Genomic DNA, 17,788 nt, shown 5'->3' on the forward strand with positions numbered 1-17,788 from the left:
TGAGAAGATAATGTTTTTATTCAATGAAGCAACATAACATGGAAATAATTAAAATATTCCATATGAAAATAAATAAATCATTTGCTCTCTCCACAGGATTTGTTTTATTGTTAACCGCTGAGCTAAAATGACATGATTTCCTTTTTCAGACTGTTGCAATTATAATTCACACACCCTTTCACCTTTTGGCACTGGAGGACAAAGTGAGCAGAAAAGTAACCAAGACCAGGTGCCCTTTACAAAATGACATTTCCATCATCTCTACTGTTGGAAGTGCACGTGTTGAGCACACACTCTTCAGTATGCCTTTCAATAGTGATCACAGTTGATCTTATATAGAAGAAAACAGAGATCAAGGCCACAAACGCAATATACAACCCCTCCGTTCCTATGGCAACTCTATTATTCTGACCCCAGGAAAAGGTGCCCACCCAAGTGCCTGTTTCCCTTATTCCATATTCCAAACTAACTCACTGTGTGATAGGGAAAGTTTACCTCTTTTAAATGCTGATTCATTGCTCCATTCTGAATGACTAGACCACTGAAAACCGTGTGTCACCATGTTACATTGACATCCCGCAGTCTGTTTCCTCAAGCAGGTAATAGTATACTCATACTGAAGCTAATACAATCAGAAGGAAAATAAAGACAATAATCACAGCACAAAATAATGTAAAGCCTTACGTTGCCTAAAAGTGGTGATGAAGATGGCGGTGGCCACAGAGAGCCAGGGGACGAAGGACACTGAACATAAGGGGATTATTTGGGGGATTTCAGCGCAAGAGAAAAAGCATGTTCAAACCTGGGGTAAAATGCTAAAACCTTGTCATTAATACATTTTCTCCTGAGGAAGTAATAACCCCATCATACAGTAGATGCAACATGATTTAGTCCATAAAGTGGGGATGCAGACACTAACACAAGAAATGTTTTGAGTTTGAGTCTAGATTGTTTCGGTTCATTTTAAAAGGAAAGGTGGTGGACACAGAATGAGACTGCATGACCACACACACATTAGACAGGGCATGGGGGGAATGCCTGATGTGTCAGAGAGAATCTACACTGTTTGGAGGTGAAATATGAACACGGGTTCAATCGTCTACAGGGCTGAGAGTCTGTTACTCGTGTTCTTTGAAGGCGTCCAAGTCGAAAGCAGTGTTCAGGAAACGAGACAACTCCAACAGATGGGCTTTCTTATTTCCAGTGGCAGGCGCTGCGGCTGACCCACGTCCAGCATACCTACGGACAGACAGACAGGCAGACAGGCAGACAGACACACCACAAAGATTGACAGGTCAGAAAGGTCCCTGCATGTGTATTGTCCATAGTTCAAATCATGCTTTAGATATTCAACAGTGAATTGATGTAAATGTATATGTATAAACAGATTGCTCTGATGACTTGTATTAAAAACTATCTATTTGTTTGCTGTGCATCCAATATCCAACGGTTGAACATGGACAAAACCAGAGACTAACATGAAGTGGTCTGAGGCCATAAAGCCCTCGCCCTCATGGGACCCTTACCAGACAGGTTTGATGCGGGCGATGGTGGTGCGCATGCGTGGCTTGACGTAGTCGTAGTAGCCCTGGTTCTTGTGCTCCTCCTGGCACCACACTATGTCAGCGTTGGGGTACTTCTCCGTCTCACTCTTCACCAGGTCAAAGGGGAATGGAGAGAGCTGAGAGAAAAACAAATGGTGACACAAATTCGTTTTTTGAGGCAGTTCATACTCAATTCTGTCCTACAGGGCCAGATGTTGTTTTAGGCTTTTATGCCTTTCACATACGGAATCTCTCTAGTGAGCTTATATATATAATCGAGGCCCATTTAGCATGATGCTCTGCAATGTAACATGTCATGTGATGCTTAAGTTTCATGCCAACACAAACACAGCAATAAAGCAAGCAAGAATCATTGGGCTACTAATATTTTCCTGGTCCATATTTCTCACTGGGGACCTTTAAGCCAAATCAATAATAGGCTCATAGTTATAAAAACTGAAACCTCAATCAAAATACCATTATGTCAAGTAGGCCAGGCAAAAGCTATGGGTAAAACCCATTCATATTTGGAAACTGTACGTGCTGGTCTCCTAGGGATGCAATGGTACAGTAAGCCCATGGTTCAGTATGCTTAATGGTTTTTGGGACACGGTTACAGTAAGGTTTCGGTACCTTCATATTTATGAAAAAATTAACTCACCCTTTAAACAATAAACTATTTATTTTGTCACTAGACAAATAAAGTGTTCTATTCAGAAACATGGCAGCATGACTGACTGGGTCTGGTTTCTGTCCCTACTACAGTAAGGTAGCTTTCACTTGCTCTGGAGGTCACACTATCAGTGGAGAGAGCTAGGTAGGGTGTCTGAGTCAATTTGTTTTGAATTTCTCTCTGTGATGTTTCATAGAGCTTTACTGCTGAAATGTGTGTGGGCGGGGACATTGTAATTTTTTCATGTCATGATCACCAAATAAGGCTTTTTCCCCCCTTGACATAATCCTGAGTCATGATCACCAAATAAGGCTTTTTTCCCCCCATGACATAATCCCGAGTCATGATCACCAAATAAGGCTTTTCCCCCCTTGACATAATCCTGAGTCATGATCACCAAATAAGGCTTTTTTCCCCCCATGACATAATCCCGAGTCATGATCACCAAATAAGGCTTTTTCCCCGATGACATAATCCCGAGTCATGATCACCAAATAAGGCTTTTTCCCCCCATGACATAATCCCGAGTCATGATCACCAAATAAGGCTTTTTCCCCCCATGACATAATCCTGAGTCATGATCACCAAATAAGGCTTTTCCCCCGATGACATAATCCCGAGTCATGATCACCAAATAAGGCTTTTTCCCCGATGACATAATCCCGAGTCATGATCACCAAATAAGGCTTTTTCCCCCCATGACATAATCCCGAGTCATGATCACCAAATAAGGCTTTTTCCCCCCATGACATAATCCTGAGTCATGATCACCAAATAAGGCTTTTTCCCCCCATGACATAATCCTGAGTCATGATCACCAAATAAGGCTTTTCCCCCGATGACATAATCCCGAGTCATGATCACCAAATAAGGCTGCATATCTTGGGCTATAGATACTCCCACTGCTTTCATTATTACCTCTGCCAAAAAGGTGTCGTTTGTTTGGTAGTTTGTCTGTGGAAGCAGGATAACGCAAAAAACGACTTGCTGGATTTCCATGAAACTTGGTGGAAAGGTGTAGCATGGGCCAAGGAAACCCGTTAAATCCTGGAGCCGATCCGACTCACGGGGCGGTTCCACAAATGTAGTCTGCGTTGTACGATGCGAGATGCGGCATTTGGCCTGGGCGGAGGTGTGTGCTCTCTAAGTGGCCTAGTTCATTTGGCCTGGGCGGAGGTGTTTGCTCTCTATGTGGCCTAGTTTCTTTGCTATTTGTCACAAAATTGTTGCTGGAAGGCAACAGCAAGAGACAGCTAGTGGCCTCTCCTTGCTCCACCTGGGATAGGGCCGAGTGTTGGCCAAATACATGAGACATGTTCGAAGTGCTTCCACTCGAGTAGCCAACAGTGACAAAACAATGCTTGCAGACTCTACTTTGGTTGTTGAAAGTCTTCTTATCCTTGTCATTGTATTGAACACTGAATCCAAAATGTTCCCACACAGCGGATTTGAAAGATGGCGGTACCTCTCCAAATTGGCTTCTCTCAGTCAAGCTAGCATCCGCCACTGTCAAGTTGGAGCTGAGATCATTTTGGTTTTAGTTTCCCCTCTCTTCCATATCTTCTATTTGCATACGGGGCGCTGATAGGATCCAGGGAAATTTGAACAGGCTCCAGAGATGTTCTGTGGATCTCAACGTACAACGTGCGTGTAGCCTACAGCACAATAAGCACTGAAAGATCCTGGAAACTGGGTGGACACACCAACTGAAAGATCTGAGTGTTGAAAACACCATTGTTGTTCTACAGTCAAGCCGGAAAGTCTGCACACCCTTTTCACCTTCTCCACATTTTATTATGTTAGACATATTCTACAATAGAGTTCATTTTTTGTCATTTTTTGTCTACAAAAAGTAGCCCATAATGACATCTGTGCTAACGTATTCAAATTCTAAATGTAAAATATCATATGTACACAAGTGTGCACATCCTTTGATATGACACCCAAAAGTGAGCTGAGGTGCATTTTGTTTCCACTGATACGGCATGAGATGTTTCTACCTCTTAATTGGCGTCCACCTGTGATCAATTCAATTGATTGGATATGATTGGGGATTGCCAACACCTGTCCCACAGTTGACAGTGCATGTCAAAGCAAACTCCAAAGCCATGGGGGTCAGAGGAATCATCTGCAGACCTCAGAAACAGGATTGTGTCAAGGCACAGATCTGGAGAAGGGTACGGAAAAATCTCTGCAGCTTCACAGGTCCCAAAGAGCACAGTGGCCACCATCAATCATAAGTGGAAGAAGTTTGGAACCACCAAGAATCTTCCTAGACCTGGCCCACCGTTCAAACTGAGCAGTCGGGGAAGACGGGCCTTGGCCAGTGAGGTGAGCAGGAACCCGAGGGTCACTCTGACAGAGCTCCAGCATATCCTTGTGGAGATGGAAGAACCTTTCAGAAGATCAACCATCCAGGCAGCTCACAACCAATCAGGCCTTTATGGTAGAGTGGCCCGACGGAAGCCCCTCCTTAGTAAAAGGCACATCACAGCCCGCTTGGGGTTTGCCAAAAGGCACCTAAACAAGATTCTCTGGTCTGATGAAACCAAAATGTAACTTTTTGGTCTGAATACCAAGCGTCACGTCTGGAGGAAATCAGGCACCGCTCATCACCTGGCTAATACCATCCCTACAGTGAAGCATGGTGGTGGCAGCATCATGATGAGGGGATGTTTTTCAGCAGCGGGACTAGTCCTGATATAGGGAAAGATGAATGCAGCTAAGTACACCAAGGTCTTGAAGACAACCTGCTCCAGAGGGCTCTGGACCTCAGACTGGGGCGAAGGTTTACCTTCCAACATGACAACGACCTGAGGCACACAGCCAAGAGAACAAAGGAGTGGCTTCGAGGAAAGTCTGTGCATGTCCTTGAGTGGCCCAGAGCCCAGACCTGAATCCATTGAACATCTATGGAGAGAGCTGAAAATGGCTGTGTACCGATGCTCCCCACCCAACCTGATGGAGCTTGCAAGGATATGCCAAGAGGAATGGGCATAAATGTCCAAAAAAAAAAAGTGCCAAGCTCGTAGCTTCCTTCCAAGACGCCTTGAAGCTGTAATCGCTGCCAAAGGTGCAGCAACCAAGTATTAGGCTATGGGTGTGTACAGATCTGATTGGTTTATTCTGCGGATTCGATGAAGCACACACAACACGAAGAAGGGGGGATGATTAAGAGATATCGTCCATAGTGTAGGGTCTCTTCTATGTTGGCCTTCAAAAGGCGGTGATGTTTCCTCAATGATGTCCCAGCATCACTCCATGCTCCGTTCTCTCACCACACGTAGTGGTCTGTGTCTCCACAAGTCTTCTGCATCATGTTCTTCTCTTCTCAGTACAGCATACACGTTACATTTCAGTTATAGGAAGGTGGAATACACAACTTAACATAATGGGTGTGTCTGGGGGCCCGGTACAAGGTGTAAGGTGGTGTGTGTTCGTGTGAAGGGGAACAGTATGGGGTCTACCTAGATATGAAAGGTGTGAAGGTCTGCAGACAGGAAAGGTCTGGCTGACCATTTGGATGTTAATGAACATGGCGTGATACATTCTTGTGGGGGAGGAATTCACATGAGTTGCAACGACTTAGAAAGTATATGAAAAAATACCAATATTCTTCAGCACGTTTTGGAAATGTAAGGGAAATGACAGGCATGGCGGTTCACGTGTGCATATTGAACCGTTAGGGGTGTACCGAACGATTCAACATTAATACGGCTTACTGTTGCCTCCCTATAGTCTACCAAGTTATGTTTTAAAATAAGACACTCTTGAGAACTATGCTTCCAAGTATTCTTTTACATTTTCACGATAGTCCATTCACTTTCAACCAAATAACTTTTTTATGATATATGACCGAGACATTCAAATCTACACAGATACATTTCATAGGCTAGTTAGGTGGATATTTTGCAGCAGAGTGGCAACCAGTTTTGATCGGAGACATCACCCCATGAGGTACATTTGCTAAAGATTTGTGTTGACAATGAGGATGCGCTATTCAAACATGTTTTGAGTCATCTGCTTTTACCCTCTGGGTTTTCCTGTATGTACTGTAAGGATGTGGTCAAAATACCTGCTCGATGCGACTGATGGCAACTGTGTTTTCCATGCCTCTGGTCTTGCGTTCACGGTTAAGCTCGTAGTAAACCTTCCCAGTGCAGAACACGATACGCTTCACATCTGCTGGGTTGTCTGCGGCGGGGCCAGCCTCGGAGATCAGTCGCTGGAAATGAGTGCCTAGTGAGGCAGACGTGTGTTACAGGGATACTGGTCAATATTTGTGTCTGCGCTACAAAAACTAAATGCAATTGTCCAATCACCAAATCTTACATTTTTATATATTTTTTTTACTGGCTAATGCATTGACGGTAGTGGTGACCAGGATGTTTTGGACTTTTATACGGTGAAAATCATTAAATCCTGTTTAACCAGTTGCTTACCATATAAATTACAATCAGAGGGAAAGATCATGAGAAGATATACAACAAAAAAATCCATTATGTATAAAATAAAATCGACTTCATACCTGGAAGCATCTCGTCAAAGTTGGACTTGGCCTCAGGATGGCGCAGAAGAGACTTTGGAGTGAATATAATGAGCTGCCAAGAGAAAGATAGGGAGCATGAAGGACAATCAGGTGTGTCCATAGAAATGAACATTGACCACATAAAGTATGTAGTAGTATAAAAAAGGTGTCCCAAGATTGAATCCAAAACTACAAGCTTTGACACCTGAGATGTCCAATTCCATCTTCATGAGTGGCTGCACATCCCTACTGCAACCTTTACGACCCAGCCCAAACTTACAAACCTCTATCATACTGGGCCTAAAAACTGCCCCAGGATTTTAGAGTTACAATAAAGCCTCCCATTCTAAGCTCCCACAAACAAGAATGCCCTCCTTGTAAGTAAGTGGTAATCAAACAGGTGTACATTTGTGGATACACATAACTGGACACTCCACTGTGACTTACAGGCTTTCTGAAGGGGTACAAGATCTGCCTCCTCAGTACATGGAAAAGGTTGGCTGGATTGGAAATGTTCACCACGATCCAGTTACAGTCAATCAGCTGCTGGACAGCGAAGTCCTCAGGCTTGATTTTCTGTGGGAGACCAGAGAGAGAGAGAGAGAGAGAGAGAGAGAGAGAGAGAGAGAGAGAGAGAGAGAGAGTGTGAGAGAGAGAGTGTGAGTGAGTGAGTGAGTGAGTGAGAGAGTGAGAGAGTGAGTGAGTGAGTGAGTGAGTGAGTGAGTGAGTGAGTGAGTGAGTGAGTGAGTGAGTGAGTGAGTGAGTGAGTGAGTACAACATTGGCTCATAAAGCCTGGAGAGGGGTGGGGGGGGGGGGTGGGGGTGTTGATGGGTTCTGTCATACCGGATAGACATCAGGATCATCGTTACACATTTGGAGGAAACGCTCAGGGCGGGCTGAAGAATGCTCAGGACCCTGTATGGCAAGGGGCAGAGGGACAGAGAACAGACCAAAGCAATAGATTGAAGATCTGGTGGACATAATGAGAATTGTGATATGTATGTATTTGATGTCCACTGTGAGAGTTGACGCATGAAGAGATAAGCCCCTCCTCTCACCATGCCCTCCATGCCATGGGGCAGCAGCAGCACGATGCCGTTCTGACGAACCCACTTGGCCTGGCCAGGGCAGATGAACTGATCGATGATGCATTGAGCCGTGTTGTGGAAGTCACCGAACTGGGCCTCCCACAAAACCAGGGCATTGGGACTTGCCATAGCAAAGCCAAGCTCAAAGCCTACGGATACACATGAAAGAGGACAGACAAGAGGAACAATAAGGTAAGGTTAGGCATATAAGCACTGTCCCCTGAAGGAGAGGAACGAGGTTACAGTTACAGTTAGTCATTTAGCAGACGCTTTTATCTAAAGCGAGTTACAAGGATGTGTACACCTGTTGTACCGGGGGCGACAGTGGTACAGGAGGTAGAGAAGTCGTTTAGTAATCAGAAGGTTGCTAGTTCGATTCCCTGTCGAAGCGTCCTTGAGCAAGACACTGAACCCCTAATTGCTCCTGATGTGCAGTGTGCCATCAGTGTAAATGTAAAATGTGTATAACTTGTAAGTCGCTTTGGATAAAAGCGTCTGCTAAATGACTAAATGTAAATGATTATTGCTATTTCAACATAGCCTACCTTTTGGTCAAAGGCCTGATCAGCTATATTTGAATGGCTTTTCATTGACCATAAACGGTTTAGTTCGAGGTAATTTATTATAATAAAGCTCAGGAACCTGAAGATGGTAATACATATAGTTTATTTGTCCAAGATCACATTCACACTAACTAAGCCTGTAAATTGGTGTTGGTGTACCATGGCAGGGATTGCCTAACACCTTGCAGTTTGTTTCTACAGACCAAAGCGTACCCGTTGTACACTTTTTTTAAATCGGGGGAATTGCCTTGTGAACTTTTATGCCAATGCATCAATGCAAATCGGTGAATCTTAACATCCCCAGTTAATAGCCTTAACGTTTGTAAATGTGCTCAGAAAAAGGTCCTTTTTATTTGTAATAATTAATGTTAGCCTACTTGACTATAAAGGTCATGCAAAATAGGAGACTGCCCATCAACAGCATGTAGCCTATTGGTTTAGGTTTTAGCGTATTATTAGCTGAACATGAGCGTCTTCATTAATGCTGTGCACACACACTAACAACACATTGTCGCCCCCTCTAGACATCCCTTTCTCCACCCTAGTTCAAGATGAAGCACCTCTATGATTGTGTGCCCACTGACCCAGCACTCCATACTCAGACAGGTGTGCCCACTGACCCAGCACTCCATACTCAGACAGGTGTGCCCACTGACCTATCACTCCATACTCAGACAGGTGCCCACTGACCTAGCACTCCATACTCAGACAGGTGCCCCTGCTATGATTGTGTGCCCACTGACCTGGCACTCCATACTCAGACAGGTGTGCCCACTATGATTGTGTGCCCACTGACCTAGCACTCCATACTCAGACAGGGAGCTGTTGCAGACGGTGTAAGGGGCTTGGTTGGGATCCATGTGGTTCATGGGGATGCAGGTTCTCTTGTCCACATTCTGGTCATGAAGAACATGGTGACGGTGGCTGGCAGAAGACACAAAACAACAACAATAATTGAGAAAACAGCTTCAAAGAACTCACAACCAGTCACATTAACTGCTGAGGAGATTTAAAATCTAAAATAAGCTTTAGCTTTGACCTCCTGATGCACTGTAAATGTACCAGGACTATATCATCAAGACCCTATCTGAGCAGACATGCATGGCAATAAATCGTTTTCCGGGAAGAGTTACAGCAGTGGTTAGCAGTAAGACCTTTGAACTCTACCGCACATTTGTTATGCACTTATTACACGGCACCATCTCTCACAGGTGAAAACATTCTTTACCATGTTGAAATCCCCTGTTGTTTCCTTCACCCTTGTCATGTGTGCAGTACACATATCTAGTCTATGCTTTGTTACCTGAAGGTGCCTCTCTCCACATCTTGGCCACTGAGTCTCACATGGATGCCCTCTTTCAGCAGGGAGCCAAACGCCATGTACTCTCCCAGAGCCCAGTCAACCGTGCGGTTACGGATCATCTCACCTCGGCTCTTCAGGACACGACTTAGACCTGACAGGAGGAGGAAGAAGAGAGTGACGGAGGTGAGACGAAGAGTGACAAAGGGCATAGTAAGCATCTGTCTGTTTAAAGGTGATGGGGTTCAAAAAAGAAGAGACATATTTGAGTTTGTGACCTCCATGGATAGTGAAGTCCTCTACAGGTACGGATGACGCCACCTGTCCAATATGTGACAGCTCTTCCTCAGTCAGACCAGTAGAGGGAGCACTCATGCTCTTGGACTGGCCATCTAGAGTGAAGAAACCTGAAAAACATGCATATACATTAACATGCATATATACATTACCAACCTACAGTATGTTACCAGCTGTCTTTCTAATAATATACATTAGCAACCTACAGTATGTTACCAGCTGTCTTTCTAATAATATACATTAGCAACCTACAGTATGTTACCAGCTGTCTTTCTAATAATATACATTAGCAACCTACAGTATGTTACCAGCAGTCTTTCTAATAATGCAGAACAAATGTCAAGGATCTGAATCCAGTATTCCCAGAGTGAGAAATGGTTTCAGCCATCGGACCCTACTTACCAGGCCAAGGGGAGTCCAGCCAGTGCTTAATGTGAAGGATCTTCTCATCTTTGGAGCGTGCATGTGCTTCCTCACAAATCTTATCATACTTAGCAATCTCCTCCTGAACAAAGGGAAAGACAAGGATATATGAAGAATATGAAGCGTCTTTTTGTCATTTCTGTGTATTCACTCATCTCAGCGTTTAATTTATTTAAAAGAGATGATTTTAATGACCACCATCACTAAAGTGTCAATCTCTCCATGGGCCATATGTAGCAACGATGTGGAACCACTCAAATTGGGCTGAGCACTTTTCTACACATAACACACGGTATTTATGAAAAGATTCTCGACAGGAAAACATGTCTACCTCTGCGTATGGTCTCAAGATGGCGTACGCATAATATTTGTAATTCGCAGATTGGCGACACCAAGAGGAACTAACGCTGATGCATGTGGGCTAAACGGTCTGTGTATCGCTGTGGTAAGGAACTGCACACAGATTGTTAATTGTGTGGATCTAATACTGCCGTGAGCACAGCCATCATGCCAATTGTATGGGAAGGTGCCACCTGTTTGACTTCAAGGTATATTTAACAGTAATGTCAGGTTTTCACAATGTAATCTGCATAATCGACTGGAAAATCATCTTTTAAATGAATATCTCATATATTCTAGACTCCACCAAGACACATTGTAGCGCGGCGGTCAGAATTTGTGAAAACCCAAGATTGCAAAATGCTTGAGGGACTGGTGTCGATCATATAAGAATAACTGTGGGAGTGGACATGAATTGACCCTGATCTGAGTCCCGTTCAGATCTATGAAGAGAATGGGCATTCATTGGGCATACGTTGTAACTGTGGGATTGTGTGCGACCTGCCGTCGAACCATGTGTACACACAAAGATTGATCCATTTCCCCCTTACCTCATACTCCTGTCTAGTTACTGAACCCCTTACCTCATACTCCTGTCTAGTTACTGAACCCCTTACCTCATACTCCTGTCTAGTCAATGAGTCCCTTACCTCATACTCCTGTCTAGTCAATGAGCCCCTTACCTCATACTCCTGTCTAGTTAATGAGCCCCTCACCTCATACTCCTGTCTAGTTACTGAGCCTCTTACCTCATACTCCTGTCTAGTCAATGAGTCCCTTACCTCATACTCCTGTCTAGTTACTGAACCCTCACCTCATACTCCTGTCTAGTTACTGAACCCTCACCTCATACTCCTGTCTAGTTACTGAACCCTCACCTCATACTCCTGTCTAGTTACTGAACCCTCACCTCATACTCCTGTCTAGTTACTGAACCCTCACCTCATACTCCTGTCTAGTCACGGAGCCCTCCTCAATGAGCCCCTCACCTCATACTCCTGTCTAGTTACTGAGCCCTCCTCGATGAGCTTCTCAGCATACTTCAGCATCACCCCCTTCTGCTTCTTGATCGTCTTGTACATGAGTGGCTGAGTGAACATGGGCTCATCCATCTCATTATGGCCGTTCCTCCTGTAACACACCTGAAGCACAGAAACACACACTGAGTCACAAACACACACTGAGTCACAAACACAACACTGAGTCACAAACACACACTGAGTCACAAACACACACTGAGTCACAAACTCACACTGAGTCACAAACACAACACTGTCTTTGAAACACACACTGAGTCACAAACACACACTGAGTCACAAACACAACACTGAGTCACAAACACAACACTGTCTTTGAAATACACACTGAGTCACAAACACACACTGAGTCACAAACACAACACTGTCCTTGAAATACACACTGAGTCACAAACACAACACTGTCTTTGAAACACACACTGAGTCACAAACACACACCGAGTCACAAACACAACACTGTCTTTGAAATACACACTGAGTCACAAACACACACTGTCTTTGAAATACACACTGAGTCACAAACTCACACTGAGTCACAAACACACACTGAGTCACAAACACAACACTGTCTTTGAAACACACACTGAGTCACAAACACACACTGAGTCACAAACACACACTGAGTCACAAACTCACACTGAGTCACAAACACAACACTGTCTTTGAAACACACACTGAGTCACAAACACACACTGAGTCACAAACACAACACTGTCTTTGAAACACACACTGAGTCACAAACACACACCGAGTCACAAACACAACACTGTCTTTGAAACACACACTGAGTCACAAACACACACCGAGTCACAAACACAACACTGTCTTTGAAACACACACTGAGTCACAAACACACACCGAGTCACAAACACAACACTGTCTTTGTGACTCAGTGTGTGTTTCAAACACAACACTGTCTTTGAAATACACACTGAGTCACAAACACAACACTGTCTTTACACGTTCCACTCTGGACATACGCAAGGCCACTCGATATTCCAGTTTCCTAAAAAGGGCCGAATGTTGGCATGCTGAAGCAGACACACACACACACTCACCAGATCCACCACTACGTCCTTGTGAAAGGTGGCCCTCCACTCAGCAGCAACCTCACAGACATAGGCCACAGCCTCAGGGTCATCTGCGTTCACGTGGAAGATAGGAGCGTTGACCACCCGGGCCACATCAGTGGGATAGGGCGAGGAGCGCGCCATTCGAGGGTCAGTGGTGAAGCCGATCTGGATAGACAGAGGGCAGATTAGTCTGACGGAGACATCCATAGGTCTCTCCTGGTAGCCTGAGAGCTAGAATGTCCACTTCAGCAAAAACACTGGGTAACTACTGTCACACAAGGTGACCAAATCTGGACTAATTGTATAGAAAGGACTTTATATGGATTTGAAAAATTGGGATTTAATCCATCTAAAACTATAATGTGGTTGATAATTTCCCCCTGTCAGTAGTGCAGCCCTGCAGTGCACACACAGTCCTGTTACAGAACTCATAGACATCCTTAAACTGAACTCTTGGTGGGAAACTGACATTCCCACCAAGAGTTTACTATACATCAGACATCAGTCCTCTGAGATGTGTGAGATGAGTCGTCCTGGGTCAGAAACCCTCTCAAGAACTTAGTTCTCAACCTACTGGTTCTGCTCGCGCCATACAATGTTAGAACTCAGCTGGCACTATGCTTTGTTTGAGATGGCGTGAATGATCAGGTACCTGGTTGTTGGCGACAACATGCACTGTGCCATGTGTGGTGTATGACGGCAGGTCACTCAAGTGGAACGTCTCGTAGACAATCCCCTGCCCAGCGAAGGCTGCATCCCCGTGCAACAGGACTGACATGACCTGAAACACACACACACATACATTCACATATTAATGTCAGAATTCCTAAACATGTAATCTCTATGTACAGGCCTTTATTAGAGCATGAACCATCTGTTGGGATCTCATTACCCTCTTGCCATCAGAGTCTCCACAGTAGAACTGCCCATCATGTTATAGTATCTCTATGTACAGGCCTTTATTACAGCATGAACCATCTGTTGGGATCTCATTACACTCTTGCCATCAGTGTCTCCACAGTAGAACTGCTCATCATTAGGGGTGGGGAAAAAAATTGATTCTTCGATTTCTCTCGATTCTCTCTAGAACGATTCTGTCTCGATTCAGAAAAGTTCATAATCGATTTTTTAATTAATCATTTTTTTTTTTTACACATCCATTTTGTGTTGAAATGCAAGCTGCATCGATTATTTGCATTGTTCATTGAAAGTCATAATTGTGACAAGGAAAAGCTTTTTCTCTAATAAAAAATAGAGAAGGTAATTCATATGTTGATTTTCTTTAATTATCAAACACAAAGTAGGAAGTGATTTGAGACTCTGAGTAGCAAACTGAAATGTTTTAAAAATCGACATGCATCGATAATCGTTTTAGAATTTATAATCGGTTTAGAAGCGATAATCGGTTTAGAATCGAATCGTTGACCACTGAATCGGAATCGAATCGTGAGGTGCCACGAGATTCCCACCCCTACTCATCATGTTCTAGTATCTCTATTTATTAGAGCATGAAACATCTCATTACCCTCTTGCCATCAGTGTCTCCACAGTAGAACTGCTCCGCCTTGCACTTGCCCTGCACCACGGGATTGACTGCCTCCAGATGAGATGGGTTGGCCACCAGAGAGAGCGTGATGTTCCGGTCAGTCACGCGATTTATTCTTCTGTGGTACATTCCCAGGTGATACTTCACATCTCCAGAGCCCTGAGAAACAGACACAAAAAGACCTGATCAGCCCCAAAGCATCGCAGTGTGTTGGCTGGTATAACTAGATGACATGGTGTCAACGGCACACTGTATGGCACTGGACTCACCTCATCCGCTGCCTCCAACTTAGAGTCAAACTGGCAGAAGATCTGCTCCAACTCTTTGCGAATGACATTGGCCAGGACATTCAGACGACCCCTTGAGAGAGAGAGAGGACAAGATCAGACACAGAAAAAGCATTTGAACATACAGTACTCATCACGCTCGAAGGAATGAGGAGCGTCGTGTTTGTGAGGACTGCCAGAGCAGAACAAGCATCCTTACTGGACGGGGGAGGGGGAACTAAGACGGGGGAGGGGGAGGGGGATGTACTACCACAGAAGACTGTATCTCAATGGAACCGTTGGTCATTGCAATACTGATCAAAGACCACAATAAATGTATAGTGTCTAATGTATGTCTGATGGAAAGTAGCAATCTGAGTCAGAGAGTACCAACAGCCATGACCAGTCTCTTGAACTTCTCTTGCTGGTGATTGTGTCAATCCCAATATCCCAATGTACTCCTCCCACTCTTTAAGGCCGTGATTCTCAACCTGAAGCCCACGCCTGCATGATCCCGAGAGGAACGCGCTATACAGCGCTGCTTGCCTCCACAATCACAGACCTGTGTAAAACCATTTACAGACACAAGCTGAGTTTAATGACAAGAGGCATTCCCATATCGACATTCTCCACTCTATTTACCTGTGAGGCATTCCCATATCGACATTCTCCACTCTATTTACCTGTGTGGCATTCCCATGACATTCCCATGGCATTCCCATGATGGCATTCCCATATCGACATTCTCCACTCTATTTACCTGTGAGGCATTCCCATGATGACATTCTCCACTCTATTTACCTGTGAGGCATTCCCATGGCATTCCCATGATGACATTCTCCACTCTATTTACCTGTGAGGCATTCCCATGGCATTCCCATGATGACATTCTCCACTCTATTTACCTGTGAGGCATTCCCATGATGACGTTCTCCACTCCGTTCTCACTGGACTTGTCGATGATGGTCTTGAGTGCAGGGATGAGTGACTCACAGCCCTCCAGCCCAAATCTCTTCTCAGATGACCACTTCCTTTGCAGGAACTCCTCAAACCTGCAACACAGCAGTACAAATGGCTTGATCTTACAATATGGTAGAAAAGGCACTGTGACATTAGGTTGGCTCAAAATCAGAAACAAATTAAAATCCCAGACTCCTCAAACAGCATCAAGATAAATATTTCCCATTTCAACGTCAATAAAACCTCCCATGAAAGAGAAAAAGTAATGAATTAGGAATGGCCGTGTTATAACCCAAGACCTCACTACAGGACATCCTGAAAATATGTCAGCCTGTAAAAGCCAAGCATGCGTGTTTGTTTCTAGTAGGAAGTCTTTTGTACCGGGTGGATCGAATCATGCGAGCCAGCAGGGTTCTCTTCTCCTCGATGGTGAAATGCCTTCCACCAGGTCTCTCAAACTTCTCCCGGATCCACTGACACTGGTCCAGGTCATTGATGAACATGAACTCAACGCCGATGTGTTGACAGTATGCCATCTAACACAAGACACATTGATGAACATGAACTCAACACCGATGTGTTGACAGTATGCCATCTAACACGCATTAGACACACATTAGGGGCTTGTGGGCAGCACAATAGAGTACTAGATTAGTAACATTTAGGGTTTACAGTTCTATGTGTGTTTATCTGTATGTTCAGCCACAGTTTGCACTTTACAGTATCTTTACGTATGCATAACACACGCTTTTGAGCATCAAACATGTGTACACATTGAACTAAATGACATTATCACAATGTAAATATGAAAACTGTGTGCATGAATGTCATTTTGAGTTGTTAGGTTATTGTTATTGAGATGTGTATGTGTAGTGTGGTGGCTAGCAGGCTAGCTAACAGAGCACGTGTGAAGTAACCAGTTGTCCTGGGTGACTCAATTCACCTCCAACCGTCTGATGATCTCCCGAAGGGGCAGTGCACTCTCCTCCCCACCGATGAAGGTGGTGGTGGGTAGGCGGAACACTTTATCCAGGTCCGATTCATCCAGACCATAGAAGCCTGAGAGCCCAGCAACCCCAGTGAGATGAGGTGGAGGGGACAGCGGAAAGGGTTACACAGGGACAGACAGACAGACAGATGGCAGGAGAGTGAGACAGAAGAGACAGTGGAGTCCGTCCACACAGGATGGAATAGAGGACACAGAAAGAGAGCAGGAACCAAAGAAAACAAGGGTGACAAACATGGGAGAAAAGAACGTTGGGTTAGATGAGAGTGCAAAATGAAGAGGTTTCATTAGGGAACACAGTGAGTTTAATAATAAAAGGCAAACGATAAAAAAGCCACGTCAAAAAGTGTTAATAATGCCAAAAGCAAACGATAAAAAGTCAAAAAGTGTTAATAATGTGATGACGGATATGCAAGGTAAATAAAAAGAGCATTGTTTGATGATAAACAGGACAAACACACAAAAGACACGCAGAAGACAAGCCCAGTTATTTTAAGGAAGAAAGGGTGAGAAATGGTGCAAAAGGGGTGAAGAATAAAGATAGTGAGAGGTAAAAACAGACAGAAAAGATACTGTTGAGTTATACAGTACAATTATGGAAATACAAGTATGCAGATACGTATGCTTCCAAAATACTCTAGTGCATTTACATGCAGAATCTTTGTACAGTACCATTGTACAGCTTATCTGATAGTAGATAGCAGCACATATACTATCCATATCTGATGGTAGTGGTAGATGTTTAGGACAGTCTAGTTATGGCTTATGTTGACTTCAACGTCTTCATGATGGTAAATTTCTCAAAAAAAAAAAAACGTACTGCCGATTACGGCAAAAATCATAATTGTGATTTTGTGGTTCTGGTGTTTTAGGGAGGGGCATAAACGCATCGCTGTAAAGAAAAAGAGTGCAGTGGATTCATCACACGAGACAAAATGAGTGCAGTGGATTCATCACACGAGACAAAATGAGTGCACTGGATTCATCACACGAGACAAAATGAGAGAATCCTTGCGAAACGGAATGCGGTACACTAATTTCTTTTTTACATTAAGTTTTATCTCCATTACATCGTTTCCACAATCGCTGGAAGCCATAATAGAAATTGAAATAGAAATGAATTGCACAGGCCTACTGCATCTTC

The 17,788-nt window shown here is 44.1% G+C and overlaps 1 protein-coding gene across 4 annotated transcripts in view; it reads right to left on the reverse strand.

Annotated features, from left to right (window-relative positions):
• The window catches only part of ogdha (oxoglutarate dehydrogenase a), a 37,024-nt gene continuing 19,236 nt past the window's right edge, over window positions 1-17,788 (reverse strand). For all 4 annotated transcript variants that reach the window (XM_012835923.3, XM_012835924.3, XM_031570073.2 and 1 more), the window contains exons 5-23: window positions 16,582-16,697; window positions 16,020-16,174; window positions 15,584-15,730; window positions 14,682-14,772; window positions 14,392-14,571; window positions 13,519-13,647; window positions 12,852-13,031; window positions 11,746-11,898; window positions 10,397-10,499; window positions 9,976-10,104; window positions 9,701-9,851; window positions 9,194-9,321; window positions 7,805-7,983; window positions 7,590-7,661; window positions 7,193-7,321; window positions 6,746-6,818; window positions 6,293-6,456; window positions 1,527-1,681; window positions 1-1,239 (exon numbers count right to left, since the gene is read on the reverse strand). In XM_012835923.3, the coding sequence (XP_012691377.1) occupies window positions 1,119-1,239; window positions 1,527-1,681; window positions 6,293-6,456; window positions 6,746-6,818; window positions 7,193-7,321; window positions 7,590-7,661; window positions 7,805-7,983; window positions 9,194-9,321; window positions 9,701-9,851; window positions 9,976-10,104; window positions 10,397-10,499; window positions 11,746-11,898; window positions 12,852-13,031; window positions 13,519-13,647; window positions 14,392-14,571; window positions 14,682-14,772; window positions 15,584-15,730; window positions 16,020-16,174; window positions 16,582-16,697 (2,555 nt within the window). In that variant the 3' untranslated portion in view covers window positions 1-1,118. The remainder of the gene's footprint in view (window positions 1,240-1,526; window positions 1,682-6,292; window positions 6,457-6,745; window positions 6,819-7,192; window positions 7,322-7,589; window positions 7,662-7,804; window positions 7,984-9,193; window positions 9,322-9,700; window positions 9,852-9,975; window positions 10,105-10,396; window positions 10,500-11,745; window positions 11,899-12,851; window positions 13,032-13,518; window positions 13,648-14,391; window positions 14,572-14,681; window positions 14,773-15,583; window positions 15,731-16,019; window positions 16,175-16,581; window positions 16,698-17,788) is intronic.

Source organism: Clupea harengus, chromosome 7 (assembly GCF_900700415.2).
Source record: "Clupea harengus chromosome 7, Ch_v2.0.2, whole genome shotgun sequence".
In the NCBI taxonomy this organism is placed as follows: domain Eukaryota; kingdom Metazoa; phylum Chordata; class Actinopteri; order Clupeiformes; family Clupeidae; genus Clupea; species Clupea harengus.